The sequence below is a fragment of the Pyrgilauda ruficollis genome, unplaced genomic scaffold, assembly GCF_017590135.1.
Source record: "Pyrgilauda ruficollis isolate IOZ18807 unplaced genomic scaffold, ASM1759013v1 scaffold12, whole genome shotgun sequence".
NCBI classification, from domain to species: domain Eukaryota; kingdom Metazoa; phylum Chordata; class Aves; order Passeriformes; family Passeridae; genus Pyrgilauda; species Pyrgilauda ruficollis.
The window spans coordinates 17061458-17083147 of NW_024510321.1; the positions used below are offsets into that span (position 1 = coordinate 17061458).

Sequence of the window (21690 nt, forward strand, 5' to 3'; positions counted from 1 at the left end):
CATGGATGGTGTATATATACATGTATTATAGATTATTTGTCAATAATCTTTTTCCTTAAAATGTCATGAAGATACAGTCCCAGTAAAGGCTGCTATCATATTTATCAAGAAAAATAATAATTTACATCTTGCAATGATTGGTTTTTTAGGATAATAAACTTTTTTCAGCAATCAAAGCATTCTGGTCAGCAGGGTTTTAACCCGAGTGCTTTGGAATTCTTTCTTCTGACTAGCAATTTCTGAATCTGGATTGTTATGTTTAAAGTTTAATTACAGGAAAAATAATTTTACAGTTTTTGGAACACCATCGTTCTCTTGTCTCCAAGAACTCAATGACAAAACCAAAAAGATTTGGACACAGTCTTTTCAAGTTGTCAAAGTGCCAACAGGCAGAAATCTGACCCAGTATTTCTCTATTTGTCTATCCTTCAGACATGCTTGTGTTTAGGAAAAGAACTTATCACCTAGAGTATAAAATGCTGCAGTTTGGGATGTGTTATATAAACAGTTGAGAGAAAAACCCCTCTCCTGATGCAAGTCTGAGTGAAGAAGGAGAATCAGAAATGGCAAAATCTGCAGCAGCCCAAGACAAAGCCTCGTGGTCACTGCGCTAATCAGAACCTTCAGTCAACTCTAATCTGGATTTTTTTCCAGACAGACAGGTTACTTGATCAGAGGTCTGACAGGGATTTAAAATCTGAGATTAGGGAATTGAAGGATAATAATTCAGAGAGAAGCTATACCCCTGAATTTGAAGAAACAAGGGGAAACTCAAAAGATCTGCTATTGCAGAAAAATTCAACTCATACTTTGATACACGAACAAGGAATCTTTAATTCTGGCAAAACTGTCACTTTTTAAAACCACCTGCCTATTCATAAAACTAGGATATTACCTGACTTCTACAAGGTCTTCCAAGAATAAAAAAACTATGAATATAAAACACATATCTATGATACTGGGAGCAATCAAACAAGCTGTAAGACAAGTATGGTCTGAAAACAACAGTGCAGAAGTAGAGCATACAAATTGCTTGCTGAAAAGTGATGGGAATCAAAAGTCAGGGGTTCAACATCACAGCACCTAAACAAAATTAAGAACACAGGCTGGATTCAAGCTTGCAGTACAACACAATATGAAATGGCAGAACTGCCAGTCCTCAGGCATCTCAGCTGAGGTGGAGCATAATCCCTCCTCCTTTTGAATGCTACGCTGCGTTCCAGGTGTATGGAGTGTGCTCAAGAGGCTGAGAAAAGACAGTGGTAGCTTCTTTCCTCCAGTCAAATTGACAAGTTTTCTCTAAGAAGAGTAATTTTGCAGGTCATTAATGTTATTCTAGAAAATGGCTCTGAATTGAATCCAAACCAGTGTTACTAACTCTGCAATCACTGTCCATGTAATTGTGCATGAAAAAAACAGGGGCTGAAAAAGCCAAGTATGTTAAGTCAAAAAATAAATGGAAAAGAACCAGGCTAAGTAAAACCAGATAAAGTCCAACAAGTCTTCAAACAAAGCATGCTAGAATTTATTTTTATTATTTTTTTTGCTACTGTAGTAACTCAAACTCAATTACCTCCTTACATGCTGTGGCACATTATACTTGGGTCTGCTGCAATTTTACCACGTGCTCAAAGGTTGTTAAAGTGAAGCACATTACTGATGGCCTGTGGTGCATGGGGCATGTGGAACAGACTTTCACGACACAACTGCTTCTCATCTCAAGGAAATACTTGCTGACCTAATTATCCCTTCTTAGCTATGCTGTCCTAGGTAAGAAATTGTCAGGACAACTTACTACTGTTATTGTATCATTTGTGCATTGGAAAGATAGAAGTGTCTCCAACAGCATACAGGAAAGGTTTGGGAAGGATAAATTCATTAACATTAGCAAAACTGAAAGCAGTTATGTTATTGTTTAGTGTGATATTTGATACAGGAAAGAACCCTCTGTGGCTGAATGTAAACATGAAAAGTTGTGTACTTCTACAGTCTACAACTGTACATTTCAGTTATTAAGTGTTGTAGCGTTTGCATAATAAACTAAAAAGCATTACATTACACATTCTTAATTCACAAAAACTTCTTTAAAAAGAATATGAGTAACAGACATAATAAAAAGAAAATAGAAACCAGAACTGATGACAACCTACAATGGTGATTCATGTTAACCATTTTATTTGAGACTACAATTTAGGTCAGTGTATATATAAGTTTAAATAGGAAACAGTAATAAATTGTGTTGATATTGAGGTTAGATTTCTGCAATACACCAAATGCTGAACTTCTAGCCCATAAATATCTTCACTGCAAGTAAAACATAAATCTATTATCTTTACAGCAGCTGCCATCTGAAAAATATGCTCTTTTAATTTTGTTGCCTCATCTTATTAACCAAGAAGCAACCTGAATGAGAAATATACTATAAAGTTAAAAAAAACAAAACCCCCAAACACTAGCTGGATGGTCAAGACAACTGTCCTTTTCAGCCATTCTCACCTTTCCTGTCATCAAATAAAAGTAAGTTTTTTTACAAGATAAAATGGCCTACTCTTACAGGGCTTACATAGCCAAATTTTCAACAGCAATAAGGCTCAAATAGAGATGACTAGAAAGTTAATTTCCTACCCTCATCAAAATTTTGATCTTATTCAGATTAAAAGTGAATAGTCAATGCTTGCTGTAGGAAATTAAATTAAAAATATGTAAATACACAAACACATAAATTTCAAATCAAACTGCTTTTTAATTGTGTTCATATATAATACAAAAATTCTAAGTTAAAGGTCCGAACGCAAAATTTGAAATGAGATATTTTATCATTATCAAAACAACAATCTCACAACTACTTGTTTTGTCACTTGCCAGTGAAATACTTGACAAGAGCATTTTGAATTTTCCAATTTCAACTAGTTTTTTCTTTGAATATTTTTTGACTAAACCTATGTAACACCTGGTAGTATTGAACAGAATTCAGCTATTCTACTTTTCCAACGTTTTGATATTGTTCTAAGATGATTTATAATGCTTATAGGTTTCAAAATACTACATTCATCCTCCTTATGATTTTATTTTTACCTCCACTACGTCTTCTGAAGTGTAGTCTTTTCTGTTTCTCTCTCTCTTTTTTAAATCCCTCTTGAGTAACAAGAGCAGGTCTGACCCACCTGACCTAGAGCATGGCCACATCAGCTGCTGAAACAGTACAAGTGAGGAGGAAGCAACCTCTGAAACAAGCCGGAAGGGCAAGGAGGAGATGCAGGATGGGGCAAAAGCGGATGGACCCAGGAACTCTGAAACATGCCACAAAGAACTTCCTTACAGAGGGCCTTGGGTTTCTGTCCCCAGGGTTGAGATTGAATTGCAGATGAACAGTGTTTTGCTTGCAAATTCAAACAGAGAGTCCTTTTAACCCACACAGGAAAGCAGAAACATGCAGCTGGAGAATATCATGGAGCAACTACCACAAGAAAGACTCATGTTGGCTCCCAGTTCTCTATGGAGGCCAAGACTACGTTTTCCAATGGATTTTTAGTTCAGCTGCTGACTCATAAAAGAAGAATGTGCATAGTGATGAACAACCTTAACCCTTCAGAAAACAGTGAATTTACAATAGATGATACCTTCTACAACTAGCCTAGCAGCAACTCCTGTGAGAAAAAAAGATGCAATTATTCAGCAGAGATGCAGTTTGCAAATTACAACTAAAGGGGGAAATAAACGGTGATGCACGAATAGAATTAAAAATTAAATACAACTCTAAATGCTTATCACTGGGTAACCACTGCATCCTATTCTGCTACTCAATGCAGCTGAAACTTCCAAGAGAATATGCCCTATGACAGCAGTTAAGGAAAGCTGCAGTAAATACTATAAATGGCATTGCATCCCTGAAACATAAGCAGCCCTTTGACACAGTTCAATTACATCTGTAAAGCAAAGGAATGGAGATCCTAGCATGAACTCTGACACAACATATATATGAAACACTGCCAGAGAAAGGTTAAATGGAAAGGTTTATATATCCCCTTTGTGGAACTGTTCCTATTCACGTCAAGGATTGTTCACTGAACAAAACGGCATGAGATAAATGATTCTGCCTAAAGAGCAAAAAAGTCACTATGAGAATATCTTAAAAAAAAATAATTACCTGCTTATAATGGAACCTAGACAGTGTTCATATTAAAAGGTAAAAGTTCTAAACAAGTAAGAACAAAATCTGATTTAAAAAGCTTTATTTCATGACATAAGAACACTAACTACAGCAGAATTTTAAATGTCCTTAACTCATCTACAGCCACAGAAAGCGTATGTTGAAATAACATTAAAGCCACGTATATCATTGGAAATAAGAGACAGAGGCCTCAAGCTAAGTGAGCACTGGAATTCATGCTTGTATTTTATCTAGCTTAAAGCTATCCACACAGAATGATTCCAGATAGCTGGGTGACACCTAGAAAGGTCACATGTCCACCATTTGCTCCAAGATAGGAACAGCTGCCTTTTTTGATGGAATGGCATTTTGGACGTACGTTTATCTAACCTGTTTCAGTGATGAAGAATATTCATAGATAATTTGGTCCTCTAGCCTCATCATATAGCAGACTGCCTTACTGTAATTTCAGTCATTAGCTGCTGCTGAAGACAAGTTCCTCCTCTGAGGAAGTCTTTTACACACCTTAAGATTGTTACCAGGTCATCTCTTAATTTTATTCTCTATAGCAGTGTTCTTTCCTTTTTTCTTCAGATGACAGTCCTCAATTAGTCCATACATTTCTTAAAGTGCAGTGGTTGAAACTGAAGAAAATATAACACCTGGGATCTTACCATGGTTGAGTAGAGCACAGGTGTCATTCTTGTGATGTCTTGTACCTACCTTCATATCAATCCTTACACTTCTCTTGATGGATCACCCCATCAAGATGCTACTTTTGAAACTGCGTTCAACTCAAGCACCATGCCTGACCCTGGACCTGGCCTTAGAACCTGCTCCGTTTGCCTGTTTCAGAAGGCTGGGTCAAATCCAACCCAGAAACACACTCTAACACACTGCCCTTGGGTTGAGGGACATGAACAGGTTACACAAGCTCTTTCAAACCTAAACACTTCACACAACTGATTGCTCAATGCTGACTGCAAGGAGTGCTAACTGAAGTTAAGTTTATGGGTTGGATGAAAAAAAAGAGAAGAGGAGAAAGCGGAGGAAGTGTTCCATGATGAGACACAGCACCCAGCACTCACAGGCGTCACTTCAGGGCAATGTTTTATGCTCATTTGTGAGAAGCCACAACCAAAAACAATCCTCATGTGTACTTAGCATGGCCTCTCTGCATACTTCTCCATAGAAAGCAAACTCATAGGTTCTTCTTGTTCCTGCTGTGATTATGCAATTCTCCAGTTTAGAAAATACAGCATCTGCCAATTGCACCGCATTAACACTCCCAGCTCAGCCCTCATCAAACCTAAAAGTTGGATATAATTCCACACTGCTGGCAAGCTTGCAGCATTTCCTTGTACTGGATCACAAATGTTCCCATCAAATTACCTTTGTTCCCTCTGTAGAGAGTCCTCAGGAGAGATACCTTAACCAAGGCCGCCTTAAATTCCGTTGGTATTCGCTTTTCTTAGGAAGCATTAACCACACTGGGAATGCAAAACACCAGTGACCCCAGCTGTGTTCTCAGACTAACAGACTGCAGCCTTGGTAAGTTTTGAAATGGGGGATGTTACAGAGATTTCTTTTTTCCAGGGCTTTTAGAGTTACAAGCAGCAAAACTATGCAGTAATTCACACAATCCAATGAAACCATGGTGGCTTTTATAAAAAGCAGGGTTAAATGATGCTTTTATTTTTATTTATTTTAATATGAAATTTTTATCTCCTTTTTGGAGAAAAGATAGTAGGATTCAACAGAGCATGTGACAGCTGTGTTTGGCATACTTCAAAGCCAAGCAACTTTCCAGGCACCACTGCATAGCAGTCCTGCAGGAAACACAAGTTTCAGATCCAAAGCTCCATCTCCTGAGGTCTGTGCAGGTGTGGGGACCTGCAGCACTGCTCCACCAAAATTTCCCAAAAAGTCCTTAATGAAAAATACTAAGGTCTGTGACTATTCTCCTCAGGGAGTCTCTCATCACATGACATTATGCATTTCTTCATCTACCTCCTTCACGGTCTCAGGAGTCTCTTCCTTGAAAGGAAACAGCCCTCCTAAACTGCATTTTTTAAGAGGAATCTGGTATTCAGTAAGGCAGTAGATGTCACAAGATTTTGCTCTAAATGGCCTGTATGTGTTGCTAATAAATTTTTCACCAGACAAAAACCTATTCCAAATTATAAAGACCTGTTCTTCATTCGACTACATTTGTTTACAGTGTAGAGAGATAGTTTCCCTGTTATTTATCATCAGTTCCAAGTTACATGTCAGACAAAACCTAACATCTCAGTCAAGTATTTGATGGAGTTTAGGTGCCTGTATGAGGATATAAACTCTGAACAGGAATATTCAGAGCCAAACAAAAACACTTTTTCCCAAGGGATTTTTTCCTTCAAGGAACTATGAGTATTGATCTTACTGTGGAAATGAGTTTCTGTAAAACTGAATTTAAGACCTAAGTCAACCTCACTATAGTCTTAATTTACCCACTATTTACTAGCAGTATTTCAAACCACTCTTTCAGAGGAAATGACAAAGGAAAATAGCACAAAAAAAAAAGAGAAAGAAGCAGTATGAAAGTTGAAAAAAAGAGATGACTACTTTAGAGAGAAATCTTAGCAAAATGTATATGATATGCAAATAGGATTTGCTCTCTCAAATGTCACTAGGATTCTCTAACCCAACAGTCCTTGTTTACATATCAAGAACAAAAAAAAAAACCCAAAAAAACAAAAAACAAAACCAAACCAAAAAACCCCTTAAATGCAAACGGAGAAAATATACCTGATATACATGTTGTTTAATCTTGTATTTCTTTTGCTACTTCTAAGATAAAAGCCAAAGGTACTAAAGTACAATGATGAAAGTTTGGTCTCAATTATGGATTTTTTTTTTAACAGAGTAATATTCAGGAAATATCAAAATGTTACTATTTCAGCAGTAGATAAATGATAAATAAACACTCCTTAATAGCAATTTATCCTATAAAAATAATTTTACCCCCCCCTCTGAATGCTGATGCCTGGAGACAGCAGAAGTCCATTGAATATAAATTATATCAGGATTATGGAACATACTTTGACATATTGTAATAAAAATTACAATAACACTCTCCCAATTCTGACTGATGGCATTTGCAAAAGAATGCAACACTTTCAAGACTTTGTGGCAGCACTTCAGTAGTGAGCTCTCACTTACACAACTAGATCCCTTAATTGTTTTGTGAGCTTTCAAGAGACTGTCTGTTTCACTTCACTTAATCAACATCATATTCAGTTTGGCTACTGTAAAACACAAACAAACCTCGTGTTTAAGAACCTCCATCCTGGATTTTTAGCATTTTTGTCACCAAAAGGGAAGTTCTGCACGGGCCCAGGGGCGGATGGATGGATGGATGGATGGATGGATGGATGGATGGATGGATGGATGTTGGAAGGGAGCCGGGCCGTGCGCGGCCGCCGCTGCGCCCTCTGGCGGGGACAGCCGGCTCCGGCCAGCGCAGCCGGGCGCACAGACTGCGTTCAGAAACCCCCAGGGGCAGCCAGGTAAGTTCCGGCATGCCTAGAAAATTATTTCACTTGAATTGGTCCGACTTGATTTTCTGCGGTAAGATAATTCTAATGAGCTGGCAAAAAATGCCTTTGTATTTTTTTTCCCACGTCTGCTGAAATCAGAGTGTATCCCTTTGGTAGCATCCTCAGAAATCCCCGCTGGCTCCAGCTCTGCCAGGGCTTACTATATGTTTCCATTTCTTGATACTGCTATTCCATTCATTTTCAATAAGGGGTTTTGTTACTGAGTATTTGACAAAAAGGTAAAATCAGCATCCCCTTAAGAATTTGCAGCAACCTCAAATATTTATTCTTTAATTCTTTAAAGGTTTTATCTGAGCTGATCCAAAAGGATACAGTAGGTGCTAAATAAAGTAAAACTTTGAAACACCTCTTTTTAAATTTTGACTGACAAAACCTGAATTTAAATTTCTGGCTTTACATATTTTTTTCTCTTCTCACTGATTGGACACAGTCTACCATTGCTTTTTTTTTCTTTTTTTTTTCCCTCCCCAAATAGCTAGAGTACTACAAACAAACAGAAAAAGGAAATAAAACAGATTTTGAAAATGACATTTAGTTACTGTAATAATATAATTTTTTTTTAAATCAAGAACTATGGAAAAGATGTCAAAGTTATAAACATCTAGATGTCAAAACCGACTTCAGATTGCCCATCTGCTACTGGAAGAAAACAACTACTTGCTATATTTTCTTCAGAATGTATTAAATATCAAAACAATTATTTGATTGTAAATTATTACTGATTATAAACTCCTTCCTACTTCGTAACACATTCAGGAAGACACAAGACATTATTAAATGATTTATGAATAAGCAATCCACTAGTAAACCTTCTATTTAGCACCTCCTGGTACAGAAGTTGACGACTACTTCAACTTAATAGCCTAAATCAGTGATGTGTGGTGTTTATTTGCCCACTGATATATTATACTTCAATTAGTCAGCACTAATATCTTATTGGCTGGATACATCGACTGAAAGATAATAAACTTTGTGAGTTCAGTCCACTACCACACAAGATTGCAACTCTCTTTTTCTAATATCACCACTACACTTTTTTCCTCCCTTACAACTAACATTAAGAAATACCAACATTTGTTGCCTACAGCCCTGAGTGCAGCAACATGGGGTTTGCAGCAGTACATGAAAACTCTCCTCCCGGCTTTTCCCTTTGGCCCCAAGTGACATGCGAGCCCCAGCAACCTGCTGAGCTACCCCGTTGTTTAGCAATTCCAAAACTCAGTGGTAGGCCCCTGCCTGGGAAACTCCCACTCTGTCTAGTGCATAATCTCACTGGACATTTAAAAAAATTACCCAGTCTCTCTTGTTCAGGTCAGTTACACAGCGACCACAAAACTTTTCACACTTGTATCAAACCTTTAACAAAGGAGGAAGGGGCAGTTCTGTTGCACCAGGGGAGCCAGTAGGCGTGTTCCATCTATTAATAATCTAGCTGGTATTTCAACTACACAGGCACAGCTTTTGAAAATACCTGTAAGCCAGAATCTGCTGCAGAAAGGTCCCCTGACACACAAACCCCACGACCTTTCTCACTGTCAGCAAATGTGCCAAGACTTCCCTTAGCAGCTTTCCCCTCCACAGCACAGGAATGCAGGACACAGAAGGCTTTAGTGACCCAAAGGGAACCAACCCCATGCTGTGGGAAACAGTGGCCCAAGAGAAAGCACTACAGGTGCTGCGTGTCACGCATTAACAGGTGTCTCCGGGAAGGACTGACAACAGGACCCTGACACTTCACAAGCAAAGTTACCCAACAGAGCCTCTCGCTCCTAACGAACAGGTCCCACAGCGCCTGGGGCTTCTTCCTTTATCTTTCTCCTTCTCTCAACGCCCAGTTTCCAGGGAAGGCTGCAAGCTACTGACTTCCGCGGGGGAGGAGAGTGCCCGCTAGCTCTCCCAGGCAGGATCTGCAGGGAAACTTTGCCATCCCTCCACGGCTCGCTGCCGGGAGAGCTGGGGGCCCCCGGCGCGGGAGGGCGGGCGAGGGGGGCTGCCGGGGCGCCTCTCCCGGGGACTCCGTCCCTCCCTTCCCGGTTCTCGAGGTGAGCCCCTCACGTCTCGTACATGGCTAGGGAGGAGGCTCCGGGGACCCCGCGGAGGGGCTGGGGAGGGGAACAGCACCAGCTCCCAGTGACCGCGGGGCAGATTCATTAAAGGAGGAAAGTCCCGAATTCTCGTTAAAATAAGAAATGAAGTCATAGAGAGCTCTTTCCAGAGAAACCAGGGTAGGGAAGGATGAGAAGCCGGGACCCCGGGCCTCTCTCGGGAGGAGGGGGAGCCAGCCCCGAACGGCGTTTGCCCTCTCCGCGTACGCGGCCCGTGCAGCGGCCGGCAGAGCCCACACCGCGAGGGGCCCCGGCCCCGGCCCGACCCCGCCCCGGCCGCGCTGCCCCGAGCTCCGCGGAGAACCCGGGCCGGCCCCGCCCGGCAGGTACCGGCCTCGCTTACCGCGGCTCTGCCTCGGCGTCTCCCCGTCGGCGAGCTGGCAGCGCTCGCTCAGGCACTGGAAAAGTAATAGAAATCCGGCGGCTAGTTTGCTTCTCCGCAGCCTCGCCATAGCACGGAGCCTGCCGAGACAACTCTCCGGGTGCGGGGTGCGCGCCGCTCCTCGTCGGTGGTGGGGAAGTCCGGGGGGCGGCGGAGAGCAGCCCTAGCAGGCGCCGAGCCGCCCTGTCCTCGGAGCAGCGCTCATACAGTGGGGCGGCAGGGACGAGCCGCCGGGGCTGAAGGCGCTGCACCGGGTCTGGGGGGCGCTGGAATGAGCTGGGGGGGGGGCTCCGTCCCCCTAACTCGCGCGGCCGCGCCGCTCTCAGTCCAGCGGCATCACCGCTAGGGAAAACAAGCCCAGCCTCGCTGCGAAGTGCCAAACTCTTCCCTCCTCGCAGCCTGCTGCTAGATTTTAGGAGAGCCACTGAGATCCTCCCTTCCTGGCTTGCCCCCACCCAGCTCCCTTCCCCCGCAGGGTGAGACAGGATGCCTGAGGGACGGAGCCTCTCCTCGGTGTACCGCTACCAACTAAACCCCTCCGAGGGAACCAGCGGGGAAACGTTCCAGCCGGAGCCAGCAGACCGGCCCCGAATACGGGGGGAGCAGGACCCGGAGGGCGGGCGGATGCGCCGCGGGAGAGGATGCGCGGGCGGCGGGGAGGCAGGCGGGGACGGACGGACGAACAAGTTCTCTCTCTCTCTCTCTCTCTTTCGGGGCGGTTTCCGCGGCCGGCGGCGCTGGTGCGGGGCCGAGGGCAGCGGCGCGGGGCGGGCGCTCCCCCGGCCCGCAGCGCGCCCGAACTGCCGCCGCCGCCCGCCGCGCAAGTGCGGGCAGGGGGCTCGCCTGAGGCCGGTCCCGGCCGCCTCCTCGCTCTGCCCCCCGCCCCCTCCGCAGAGCGCGGTGGGGCGCAGGCGCCGGGGCTTCCCCGTCTCTCCCGCCGCTGCCGGCCGGGCCGCGCTCCGCACGGTCCCGGGAGGCGCCTCCGGGCCGGGCACCTGGCCCCGGCACGGCTCCGCAGCGGGGCGGGTCGCTGCCCGGAGCGCCGGCAGCCCCCGCTGCACGGCGAGGACGGGGGAGGACGGCGGGCGGCACGGAGACCCCCGGGCCCGGGCGGAGCCCCGCCGCTCCGCGGGACGGGGCGAGCCCGGCCCAACGCCGCCTGCTTGTTGCAAAGTTGCTGTGTAAACGTGCGTCAGTTTCGCGGGTGACAACTGCAATAATGCCCATACCCCCTGAATCCCCTTCCCCACTCCCCGTCTCCCCCAGAATTTCCCTGTGTTTTCGGGTAAAGCAGCCTCCCTTCACACGCCCACACACACCCCTCTACCCCTCATCCCTTTTATTTTCTATTTCTTTTCGCGAACCAGAGAGTTGTTTATGTACACTCATCACTTCGAAAGTGCAATGACTGGGAGGGTCCTCCCCTTCCAAAAAAATCATCTTCATGCTTGATTAAACGCACCGTGAATAATCCCATCCCCTCCATTAATCTGTGAGCGACGGCACGGAGACAGAAGCGAGCAAGAGGGCACATCAATCAAACCCAGACAAGCGAAAGGGGCACCGGGGACCGGGCGGCAGCTTTTTACCCGTTCAGCAAACTGTGGAGGTGGTAATCAGCTGAGCAACATGTAGAGAACCATGAATGCACCAGCCTCTCAGCGCTTGCTACCAAATAATTAAATTAATTAGGGCGACAATTAAATTAATCAAATAAATAGGTCTACGGAATGTCAAACATAGCAGACAACTAATACTTAATCACAAAAGAACAACCAGTAACAAGAACGTGGTTTTCTTTAATTTACTGCTGCTCCCGAGATTAAGGATTCATCAGGTCCATTGTAAGTGTCTTGCTCTTTAATCATTGTTGTGTTTATGTGTAAATCAAAGGATAACACCCATGGGTTTAGGAAGGATATTTGAAGTATAAGCAAAAATTTTCTAAATGTCTCAATCTATATTGAAATATGATACTGGAGGGTATTATCAATAAGATTTATATTTGAGTTTGTAGTGGGCCTTTCTAGTTTCAAGCTTCTTGCACATACCCTTAAACAAAACAAAGCAAAAAGCAGTCCAAGTATTGCTAAAAATAACTGCAGAAAATATATTCTATATTATCTGTATGAGAAAAAATAATACTGGAGATTTTATGCATCAGGAATGAAATCCTGGCCTTGCTGAAATCTCTGGGGATTCAGTGGGTGTTACTACCTTGTATACCAGGTGATCTGGATTATGCCACAGAATTTTGTGCAGATTTGGTCAAGTTAATATTAAAGCTATTGCTGCTTTTTAAACAAAATGTAAGATGTTCCTTCATGCTATTGGAATACATTTTTCCATGGCAGTGGTTCAGGTTGCTCAGTTTATCCAAAGTATTGCTGAAGTTGCTGAGAAGATTGTTGAACTTTGGGCCTTTACTGGAAGGGGTAGGGAGATAGTCTTAAAGAAGAGCTGACCACTCTTTCTGCTGTTTTTCAGCAAAACTGTTAGCTGAGAATAAGAACAATAAGGTCTGTAAAACCTTCACAATCTGTTCTCTCTTCTTTTATCCTTTTTTAAAAATAATAATAAAGATGAGATTATTGTAAAATTATAGTAAATCTTAAAATATAAAAGAATTTGAATTATTTGAGAAAAAAGTTTACATGTTCCTAAATAAGTAATAATTTGTCGAACTGTGTATATGTATAGTATATGGTATAGAGAAGCCTAAATGAGGACAATTTTTTTTTTCATTTGTTCTTTCCATTTCAGTCCTATAGTTTCAGATTTCAATTCTTCATAGATATACTACAAAAACTGCATGCTGAAGAAAGGGAATGATTAGCAAGAGACAGCTGAAGTGTGCAGTTGCAAATAGAAGTGTCAGCAACATATTAGGTCCCACAGTCCTAACTTTCTGGGTTCTGTGTAGTTGTGGGACAGTTTTGCAGTGTGCCTGCTGCAAGGTTAGCACAGAGTCACAGCATTCAATGCGTCTTTTTCTCCACAGAAAAAACCAAACTGCATCCTCCAAAGAAGGCTGTATCCATTGTGCTTCTTGTGCTACAAAACAGAATTAGAACATAGCTTATCTTGCTATAATTTTGTGTAAAAGTACAGGCAAGACTTTTTATTGCACTGAGAAAAAGCCTGAGATGAAAGTTAATAATCAGTCTTATGGTGATTCATGATAACATGTCATTGCTAGAAAAGCATTCATAACACAAAAGTTTATGCATTTGTTGTTACTTATCAAACATAAGTAAAACTGAAAGAACAACCTCTTGAAGACTATCTGAAGTGATGAGCTGTTTTTTCTTGAAATACAGTGCCTGTGATAAGTTTTCATTATTCTTATGTGCTTTTACCATCACCATGGTTGCACATTATCTCACCTCTCTTAGGTATATATCTTACAGTGGCATAAACAGCAGTGGTTCCGTAGAAATCAATGAGAACATTTCCACTTTCACCAGTCAAGAATATGGCATTATGGCATTATAATTTCTCTTCCCATGTAACCCATCTCTGTTTATAGCATCAATCACACAGAAAAAAGGGATGGGAGCATTCTATCTGTTCATTGTGTTCTACTGTCATACTGCTTGCAAGTGCCTGCTCTCACTTGTCACTTACATGTTCATTTAAGAATTTGCTTTTTTTTTTTTTTTTTTTTTTTTTTTGGGTATCAACATAGTCTTTTCTACCTATACTATTTCTGGCCTTATTGCATTACTGATTCTGAAAAACAGAGTTTTTAACATTTCTTTGTCTATTTTAACATGTTCCTAGCTATTCTGCTTTGATAGATATAAGAGAGGCACTTCTCAACTGCACTCCAGTGCTAGCCTGGATCAATAACTGCTTTTGCATTTGAGGAGTCAGGGGAGGATATCTCTGCTTAATTTAGGAAAAAGAAACTGGTAGAAATAGTTGCAGCATTCCTGAGAGAGAGGAGAATATATCTGTATTCTCTTCCAAGAAGAAAAAACAGAGTTTTCCTGCTTGGTGAACTTGCACTTGCTGTTATTCTGCAAAGGATTGTATCTGCATATTAACAGACAGACTACAACTATCAGTATTTTCTGCTGTAACTGAGTGGTGTCTATCAAATAACCTATTTCCCAACTGGAGAGAGAAAAAAGATCTATGTAATTAATTTTAGAGCCATGAATAATACTTGATCTGCCAGGAGTAGTCCCCACAGGGACCAAATGGATTATGGGACCCTTCTGGAGCAGGTAGCCCACAGCTTGATGTTATGAGTATCACACACTGAAGCTGCACATGGCCTTTAATCCCAGGGGGTGAGTTTGCCACTGAGATTCACCTCCCTCCCTTTGGAGCTCTCTGCTGGTTAGGGCTCAGGAAAGTGATTTGTGTAGCTATTGGGAATTTGGCTGAGGCATTAGGCTTAGTATTGTCAAAAGGAGGTGTTAGAGCTCTGAACTTCGAGTGCTGCCCAGCTGGCAGCCGCCTTTGATTTTGCCAGTTCAAAGGAGGAGCACAGCATTTTAGTTGAATCACTAAAGGGCACTGCAAAACTCAGATGTTAAGCATGAGGCAGAGAGGCAGCTTTCTTGTTAAATAGGGAAACACAGCAACTTTCCAGAGAAGCTGCACTTTTAAACAAGCCTTTGCTTCTTTCCCTTTTCCTCTGGCTGGAAGAGCCTTAAGTCTCACCACTCAGCTTTATTTTCTGGGAAAAGCCCTGAAGTTCCCTTTCTGGTTAAGTCACATCCAGTAGGCTTCTGCTACATTCCCTGTAACTCTCTGCGAGGTGCTATATGCAAATACACGAGTTTGCATAATTGTGCCTAATTAGAATCTGTCCGTAGTGTGGCTCTAAGAGCTGTGTGGTTAATGCCTGTTCAGCTTTGTTCAGCAGAGCTTTCTGCTTATCTCTAGGACAGCAGGACTGCAAACCTCCCACATGCACTGCCTTTCGCCTGTGCCACGATGCATGGTCAGGAAGAGTTTCTTTTGGGGTAAAGAGAGTTCAGATTCATGGAGTGGTAGACACTTTGTGATATGGAAAGTAGAACTCAGTCTCATTATCTCACACTCTGATAAGGTGGTTCACTGGAAGTTTGAGGAGGGGAAATATTAAAGAGGAACGTTTCAGCAAGCAAGGCAGCATGAAAAAATAATAGAGTTTGAGGTTAAACAAAAAGTTTGAGGTTAAACAAAATCCAAACAGTTTTGATATTTATTTGAACTCTGAAATGATTTTAAAAGAATTGAATCAGTTTTGAAATGGAATATACTTCCAGAATGAGAAACCAAAAAGTTCCAGCTAAAGATCAATTATTTGAACTCAAGATGCTTCAAACTTATTCTTTCAATGAATCTGCATTTGCAACAATGACACAGGCAAATGCTGCACCAAGCAATGCCTTTGCCTGCTTGTGATCGGGAGCTATGAGGATGTTACTCAACTTTGAAAGCCACAAGGCAGCAAGTCCCAAAACAGGGCCTAGGAGCTCCAAGTCACACACCCGATCCCTGCAACTCTGGAAAAGGCTGTGGTTGTGACCCTTGACTTACGTGTAATACAATTCCAGTTCCAAGCTATGGACCCAGGACTGGAGGACCTAGAAGGTTTCCTGAATGCTTCTGGCAGGCCAAGTTTAACAGAGAAGTTAATTTCTCAGTATTGCACTGGTCAGCAGGCTACAGTAAACGCACAGGAGAGCTGAAAGAGGCTAAAGGGTGACACAGAAGAGAAAGCAAGCATGGAAGCGAAAGTGAGAGAAGAAATAACCAATTTTGTCAGTGACATTTCTCTATTGCTGTGATGAAAACCTTATTTATATATGGATGCAGACTTTTGTGTGATGAAACTTACATGCACAGGACCCAAGCCTTTTTTCATGGATGGCTATGGGGAAAGTGGGACTGGTGGAAGAGCAAGTCATTAGTTCTCATTTAGCCAAGGTAGTGGGGCTCAGCACAGGATAATATTCAGAATGGACACATTTCTTGGTGGGCATGCTTGTACTAGCAGTCACTGAAGTAGTCAAAAAACTAAGAACAAAAATTTTCAGCTACAATTAAAACCAAATCAACCTCAAACATAGCTTTTCAGTGGCCACATTTTCCAAGAAAGCAATCTTTACTAGAATCTGCAGAAGCATGCCAAGCTATTCTTCACTAAGCCCTTTCTTACTGACGATCTGGAGCTGGTAGGAGGGCCTGAGCAATTACTATGGCCCATACAGCTGTGAGTGGAGTTAACGTTTTTAATCATTTGAGACCAAAGAAAGAAATCTGCTGCTGAGCACAGCAGGGGAAGGCAGACTGGGTTTAGGACTGGTGTTAGAAAAAGTAATTGGCTTGGGATTAGGTTTTAGGTCAGGAAGCCTAGGCGAACTTTAAAGCTAGAATGATCTTAACAAGTGCTCAGCTGAGACGACTGACCCAGGAGTAGCTGTGATACTGACCTGTAGAGGGTCAGTGCCTGGTGTTAATGACGGTTGTGGGGGTGGGGGAAAGGGACAGCTGCAACAAGTAGCCGAAGTTTGGGAGTTAAGTATTGAAAACATCTACCACATTTTTGTGCAGTGGCCCCAGCAGCATAACAATCTGCTGCACATCCAGCAGCTTGTTGCCTGTTTGTCTTTCCAGACTTGATTGCACATGAAACCACACCACAGATTGCTCCAGCAGTTTGTGCTCAGGAAGACCTCTGTTGCTAGGATTGCCCCAGCTTGGTCCATTATGGGCATCAAGACTGTGCAATATGTCTAAAATGCAGCTCAGATATGATGCTTTTTCTTCAATTCAATGCTTGAAAGAAATAATACTTATTGAACCACTGGCTCCCTTAAATGTGAGGACTAAGGAGCACAGAACATTGTCTTCCTCCCTGCTCTATGGGCTGATGTCTCTAGGCACAGCTGTTGTATCTGATGAGCCATAAACCCTGAAACCTGCTTCAGAAGAGTGCCAGCATCCCCAGTACAGAGATTCCAGGACCACACTGAGGTGGGTTAGCAGGGAACTGGCCGGTTAAACTGACCACAGAGGCCACAGCCTATGCAGGCAGGGAATGGAGTGTGCCAGAAACATTCTTTTTAACAGTGGTTCCATTGAGCTGAACTGAATCACATTCTGTACAGATCTGATCTGGCTATGAAGAAATAAGAAATACAATTACTTAGAAGCTGTGTTGTCTTAGTTTCACCTTAGCGTATTTCCTCTGTGTTGTGATGGATCTTAAAATGCACTCTCAACATTCAGTGTGAGAGAGTGGACAACTGATGTACAAAATGCCACTGCTACTTTGTGCTGATAGCAGGCTTAAGGAAGGGATATATCTTCAAAGAAAAGTATAACCTAGCAAGTTTACTTCAATTCAGCCACTGTGGCAATACTTCCTTTGCCAGGGAAATCTTTAAGAAGGGAAGAACTCTCCAGGAGCAGTTGATGCTAAAGCAGATGAATGTCTCCTTTTATCTTGTTTTGAAGTGGTCTGTCCTTGGTTATCACAGGTTGAAAAGGTTTCTGTAGTGATTCCTGTCTCCAAGAAACACAAGAATTATTTAGTCAAAGATAGGCATACCCATCTGCCAGGCAACAGGCGTCCCCCAGACAGTAAGTTCTGCTCTCTGAGAGCTGCCACCCCTCTCTCCAGTAAGACTTCCCTGTATGTTGCTCCAAACTACCCTTGAACACCTTAACAATTATATAAACATTGATATGATTTTTTCTGGGTTCCGCATGCACCATGGAACTTGGCTGTGTGTGCCTAATGAGAAATGGTAAGCAACTGTCCAGTGAAGGGTAGCACTTATTTGATGATTTTTCATGTCAGAAATCCACCCCAGATAAGTGTTTATTGTGAGACTTTGATCTCAAAGATTTAGCTGTCCCTGCAGAGCAAAAGCAGATGCTTGGTAAGCTGTAGCTGTAGTCCTGACAACCCTTTCAAATGTCTAGACAGTGGAAAAGAGATGATTATATCCTCTTTTAAACTCAACTGCAACAATTCAGCATGCTTACCATGTTTACTTCAGGATGAACCTATTTACACTGCTTTGTTTCAAGACTGCAAATATCTGATACTATTGAAAGATGCAGAATGATAAGGTGGTCAGGATAAAAACCTGCTTTCCTTAACAGTAATAAATCTGATAGTTGTACTAGGTCACATATGGTCCTTACATAGACTTCAGCATTGACCTAGAGATTAAGGAGTTTGATAACATGCATTTGCAGCTAATACTTATCATTTAAGAGTCTTGAAAATGTTAACACTTAGAGAAAGCCTATTTAATTAATGCTCATTGAAGAGCACAGTAAATCCCAGAGACAAGGCTGGGGATTGTCCAACATTGCTGATTTTACTTTATGCCATATATTGAACAGGGGATGAGAAAACTGAGTTATCATAGTCATAATGGATGAAGTGCTATCTTAGTCTTACAAGACAATAGACTTAGTAGAAGAGATCTGAAAAGAGAAGGGAAGGAGATTTCACCTTAGTCAGCATCCTCAAAATATATACCAATTCAGCAGTTTCTCCAAGCAAAGCCAGCCATGGAAACTGGAGATGTTAATGTGCCAAGACTGCCTCTCATCAACCGCGTCACTGAAGCAGGTATGGAAAAAATTTCTGGTAATGTGATTCAGGACTGTATTGGGTGCTTTCCAGTTTGTAATTAAGAACCTAAAACTTTTCCTTTTGTATGAGTAAAACTTCTGATTTTCTTGTTATTCTGTTGTGGAGTTTAAAATTATCTCAGGTGCTTCTGATAAATCAGAAGTACTTTTCCCTCTAGGAAGCCTAACAAGATGGTATTGCTAACACAGAATCACAGAATAAACTCTGGATGCTAGAGAACTCAAAAAAGTTTATGAATCTCAGAAAATTTATCTAGTTAAATACAGAATTTTTAACAAAGTTCAAAGTAAATATAAACTTTAAATATATTAAACCTTTGTCAATGGCAAGCTATTGATATCTTCAGAAAAACCCATACCAAGATACTCTTCTTTATTGTTGTAGTCAATTGTCCAGGCCAGAATACCTGCTGGTGTGGAAAGCTGAGGTTATTATTGTTAAACTGTGATCTTAAGCTTGATTCAGGAAAGTTTTGTGGACTGCTTTGTCAAATTTTCTCTCTTCTGACATTCATTTTGAACAGTCTCATTTCATGTGATCTGAAAAATCAGTTTCCCAGTAGTGTTTCTAAGATGCCACTAAGTGAAATGTCATCAAATCAACTGGAGTACTTATTTTTGAGGGTGATATTCTGGATGTATTTTAAGGCTTGGTTACAATTTCAGTTTGTTGCATCTATTTCATTTACATAATAATGAAGAAATAAGTCTGCAAAGATATTTCCATTATGGTCATGTCACCAGTTCAGACTGGATTTCAAAAATAAGTAGGCAGTAAAACCATACAAGTTAGATCTATCTATCTACTCAGTAAATATAAGATTTTTCTGAGATTTCATTTTTGTGCTTCACCATGTAGTCTGATCCGAGATTCCCAACTGCAGCTGTCAAAGTTGCTCTGCTAACACCAATAATATATTTCATTTTATTTCTAGTGCAAAATGAATCCTACATGCAGAAGTCATACTGTGTATCTGAAGACTGTAAACAAAAGTGTTTTTTTGTTTTTTTTTAAATCAAAAGAGCATCTAAAGCTGGCAATGTTTGAATCCTAGGGAAAAAAAAGGAAACAAAGAGGATAAATTTTAAATTCGGAAGCACTTAGTGAACTTTTAAGGACAGATGACGCATGATAATGTTAACTGAAATCTGTTTAACTCACGAAGTCATAACTCAGTTTCTCCTCAAACCATGCTGCTGTGCTGGCAACAAGTAGCTCTTTAGCAATATCCAATGAGCAGATGATGCAAAAGGAACAATTCCCTTATGTTCCTTTCAGTAATAAAATAAGAAGTCTATAAAGCTAATAGCTTTGCACACAGTCTCAGGATTTTATCGTAATCTTACTAGGTATTTTTGCAGCTATAAATTGCCACATGTAGTGGAATGTATCTAAAAGATGCAGGTCAATCAGTGTCACAAGTCAAAATATGTTCTGAAAAATAAACTTTTTTTTTTATAATCCATTGTCCATTTATGTCTGCATTTTTGGGGGGTTTTCTTGCATTTCCCTTGTTTCTTTTTTTTTGTGCTCATGAAGAATGGTGCTTTGATGCTTTGAAGCAAGAGAGTTATAAACTGTAGGCTGTGTAAATAAGTTTATGTCAAATATACCTCAGAAATTTACACTCTCTTTATCATTCAAATGAAATTTTTTTGAGTTTTGACAGTAGTTATTTTGTTCAAATATTTGTCAAGGTGTTATGTTTTAATCCCAGCTGGCAATTAAGTACCACACAGGCACTTATTGACTGCCCCTAACACATTCCTGAAGGGGAGAAGAATCAGAAAGAAAAGGTAAACCTCGTAGGTTGATATAAGTACACTTTAATAATCAAAACAATAATGATAATGATGAAGATAATAATGATAATAATAACAACAGTGGCAATAATAACAACAACAACAATAATAATAGTAATGATAAGGAGAGGAAGGGAGAATAATAGAATAATAGAATCCAGAAGAAACAAGTGAAGCACAATACAATTGCTCACCTATACCCAGCTCGTCCCTGAACAGTGACCAGATCCTCCCAGACAACTCCCGCAGTTTATATTCTGGGCATGATATTTATGGTGTGGAACATCCCTTGGTGAGTCCAGGGCAGCTGTCATGGCTGTGCTCCCTCACAGCTTTTTGTGCCCCTCCCAACTAGCATACATGAGACACTGAAAAGTCCTTGAATTGGGGTAAGCACTACTAACAACAGCTAAAACATTAGTGTTTTATCTACATTATTCTCTTACAAAATTCAAAAAAGCACTGCCTTGTACCAGCTACTAAGAAGAAAATTAACTCTGTCCCATCCAAAACCAGGATAAAATGAAAATTATCTCCATTTTCTTTTTCTTTTTTTTAATTATGAGATTTTGGATACATCTGCATTTTTTTTTCTTTTTTTTTGCTTTGAAAGATAACAACAGAACAGCATATTTTTCTAAATTCAGAATTTTGTCCAACACTAACTGTGACCCATTCCAATGTATGTAGCTTAATACTGTTCTTTCAGTCATTGAAACACCAATAGCAAGTCTTACCTTCCCCTTTTATCTGCATTCCTTGTAAGTTCAGTTAAATTGGTCTGAATGGAAGTTCAATATGCAGGACCATAGGGAAAAGTCCTTGGCTAGTCAGTCACATCACACTCTGGGTTCAACACTGCTAAGTGATTTTGCCACAAAATTAGAAAACTAAGCCAGGGTGTATAAAATAAGAGCAAGTTGCAGTCTAGGGAGAAAAAAAGCCCCAGACATATGCAACTGACTTGGGCCTCCTGATTTTTTAATTGTCTGTACTACAATAATTGTAGAATATTTTCACTTGTATGGTTGAAGA

General features: G+C 41.4%; 1 protein-coding gene across 1 annotated transcript in view; it reads right to left on the bottom strand.

Annotated features, from left to right (window-relative positions):
* Positions 1-10682, bottom strand: part of PLXDC2 (plexin domain containing 2) — a 249294-nt gene extending 238612 nt beyond the window's left edge. Inside the window, exon 1 of the mRNA XM_041488579.1 lies at positions 10198-10682. Within this exon, the coding sequence (XP_041344513.1) occupies positions 10198-10306 (109 nt within the window). The 5' untranslated portion in view covers positions 10307-10682. The remainder of the gene's footprint in view (positions 1-10197) is intronic.
* Positions 10683-21690: the final 11008 nt, after the last annotated feature.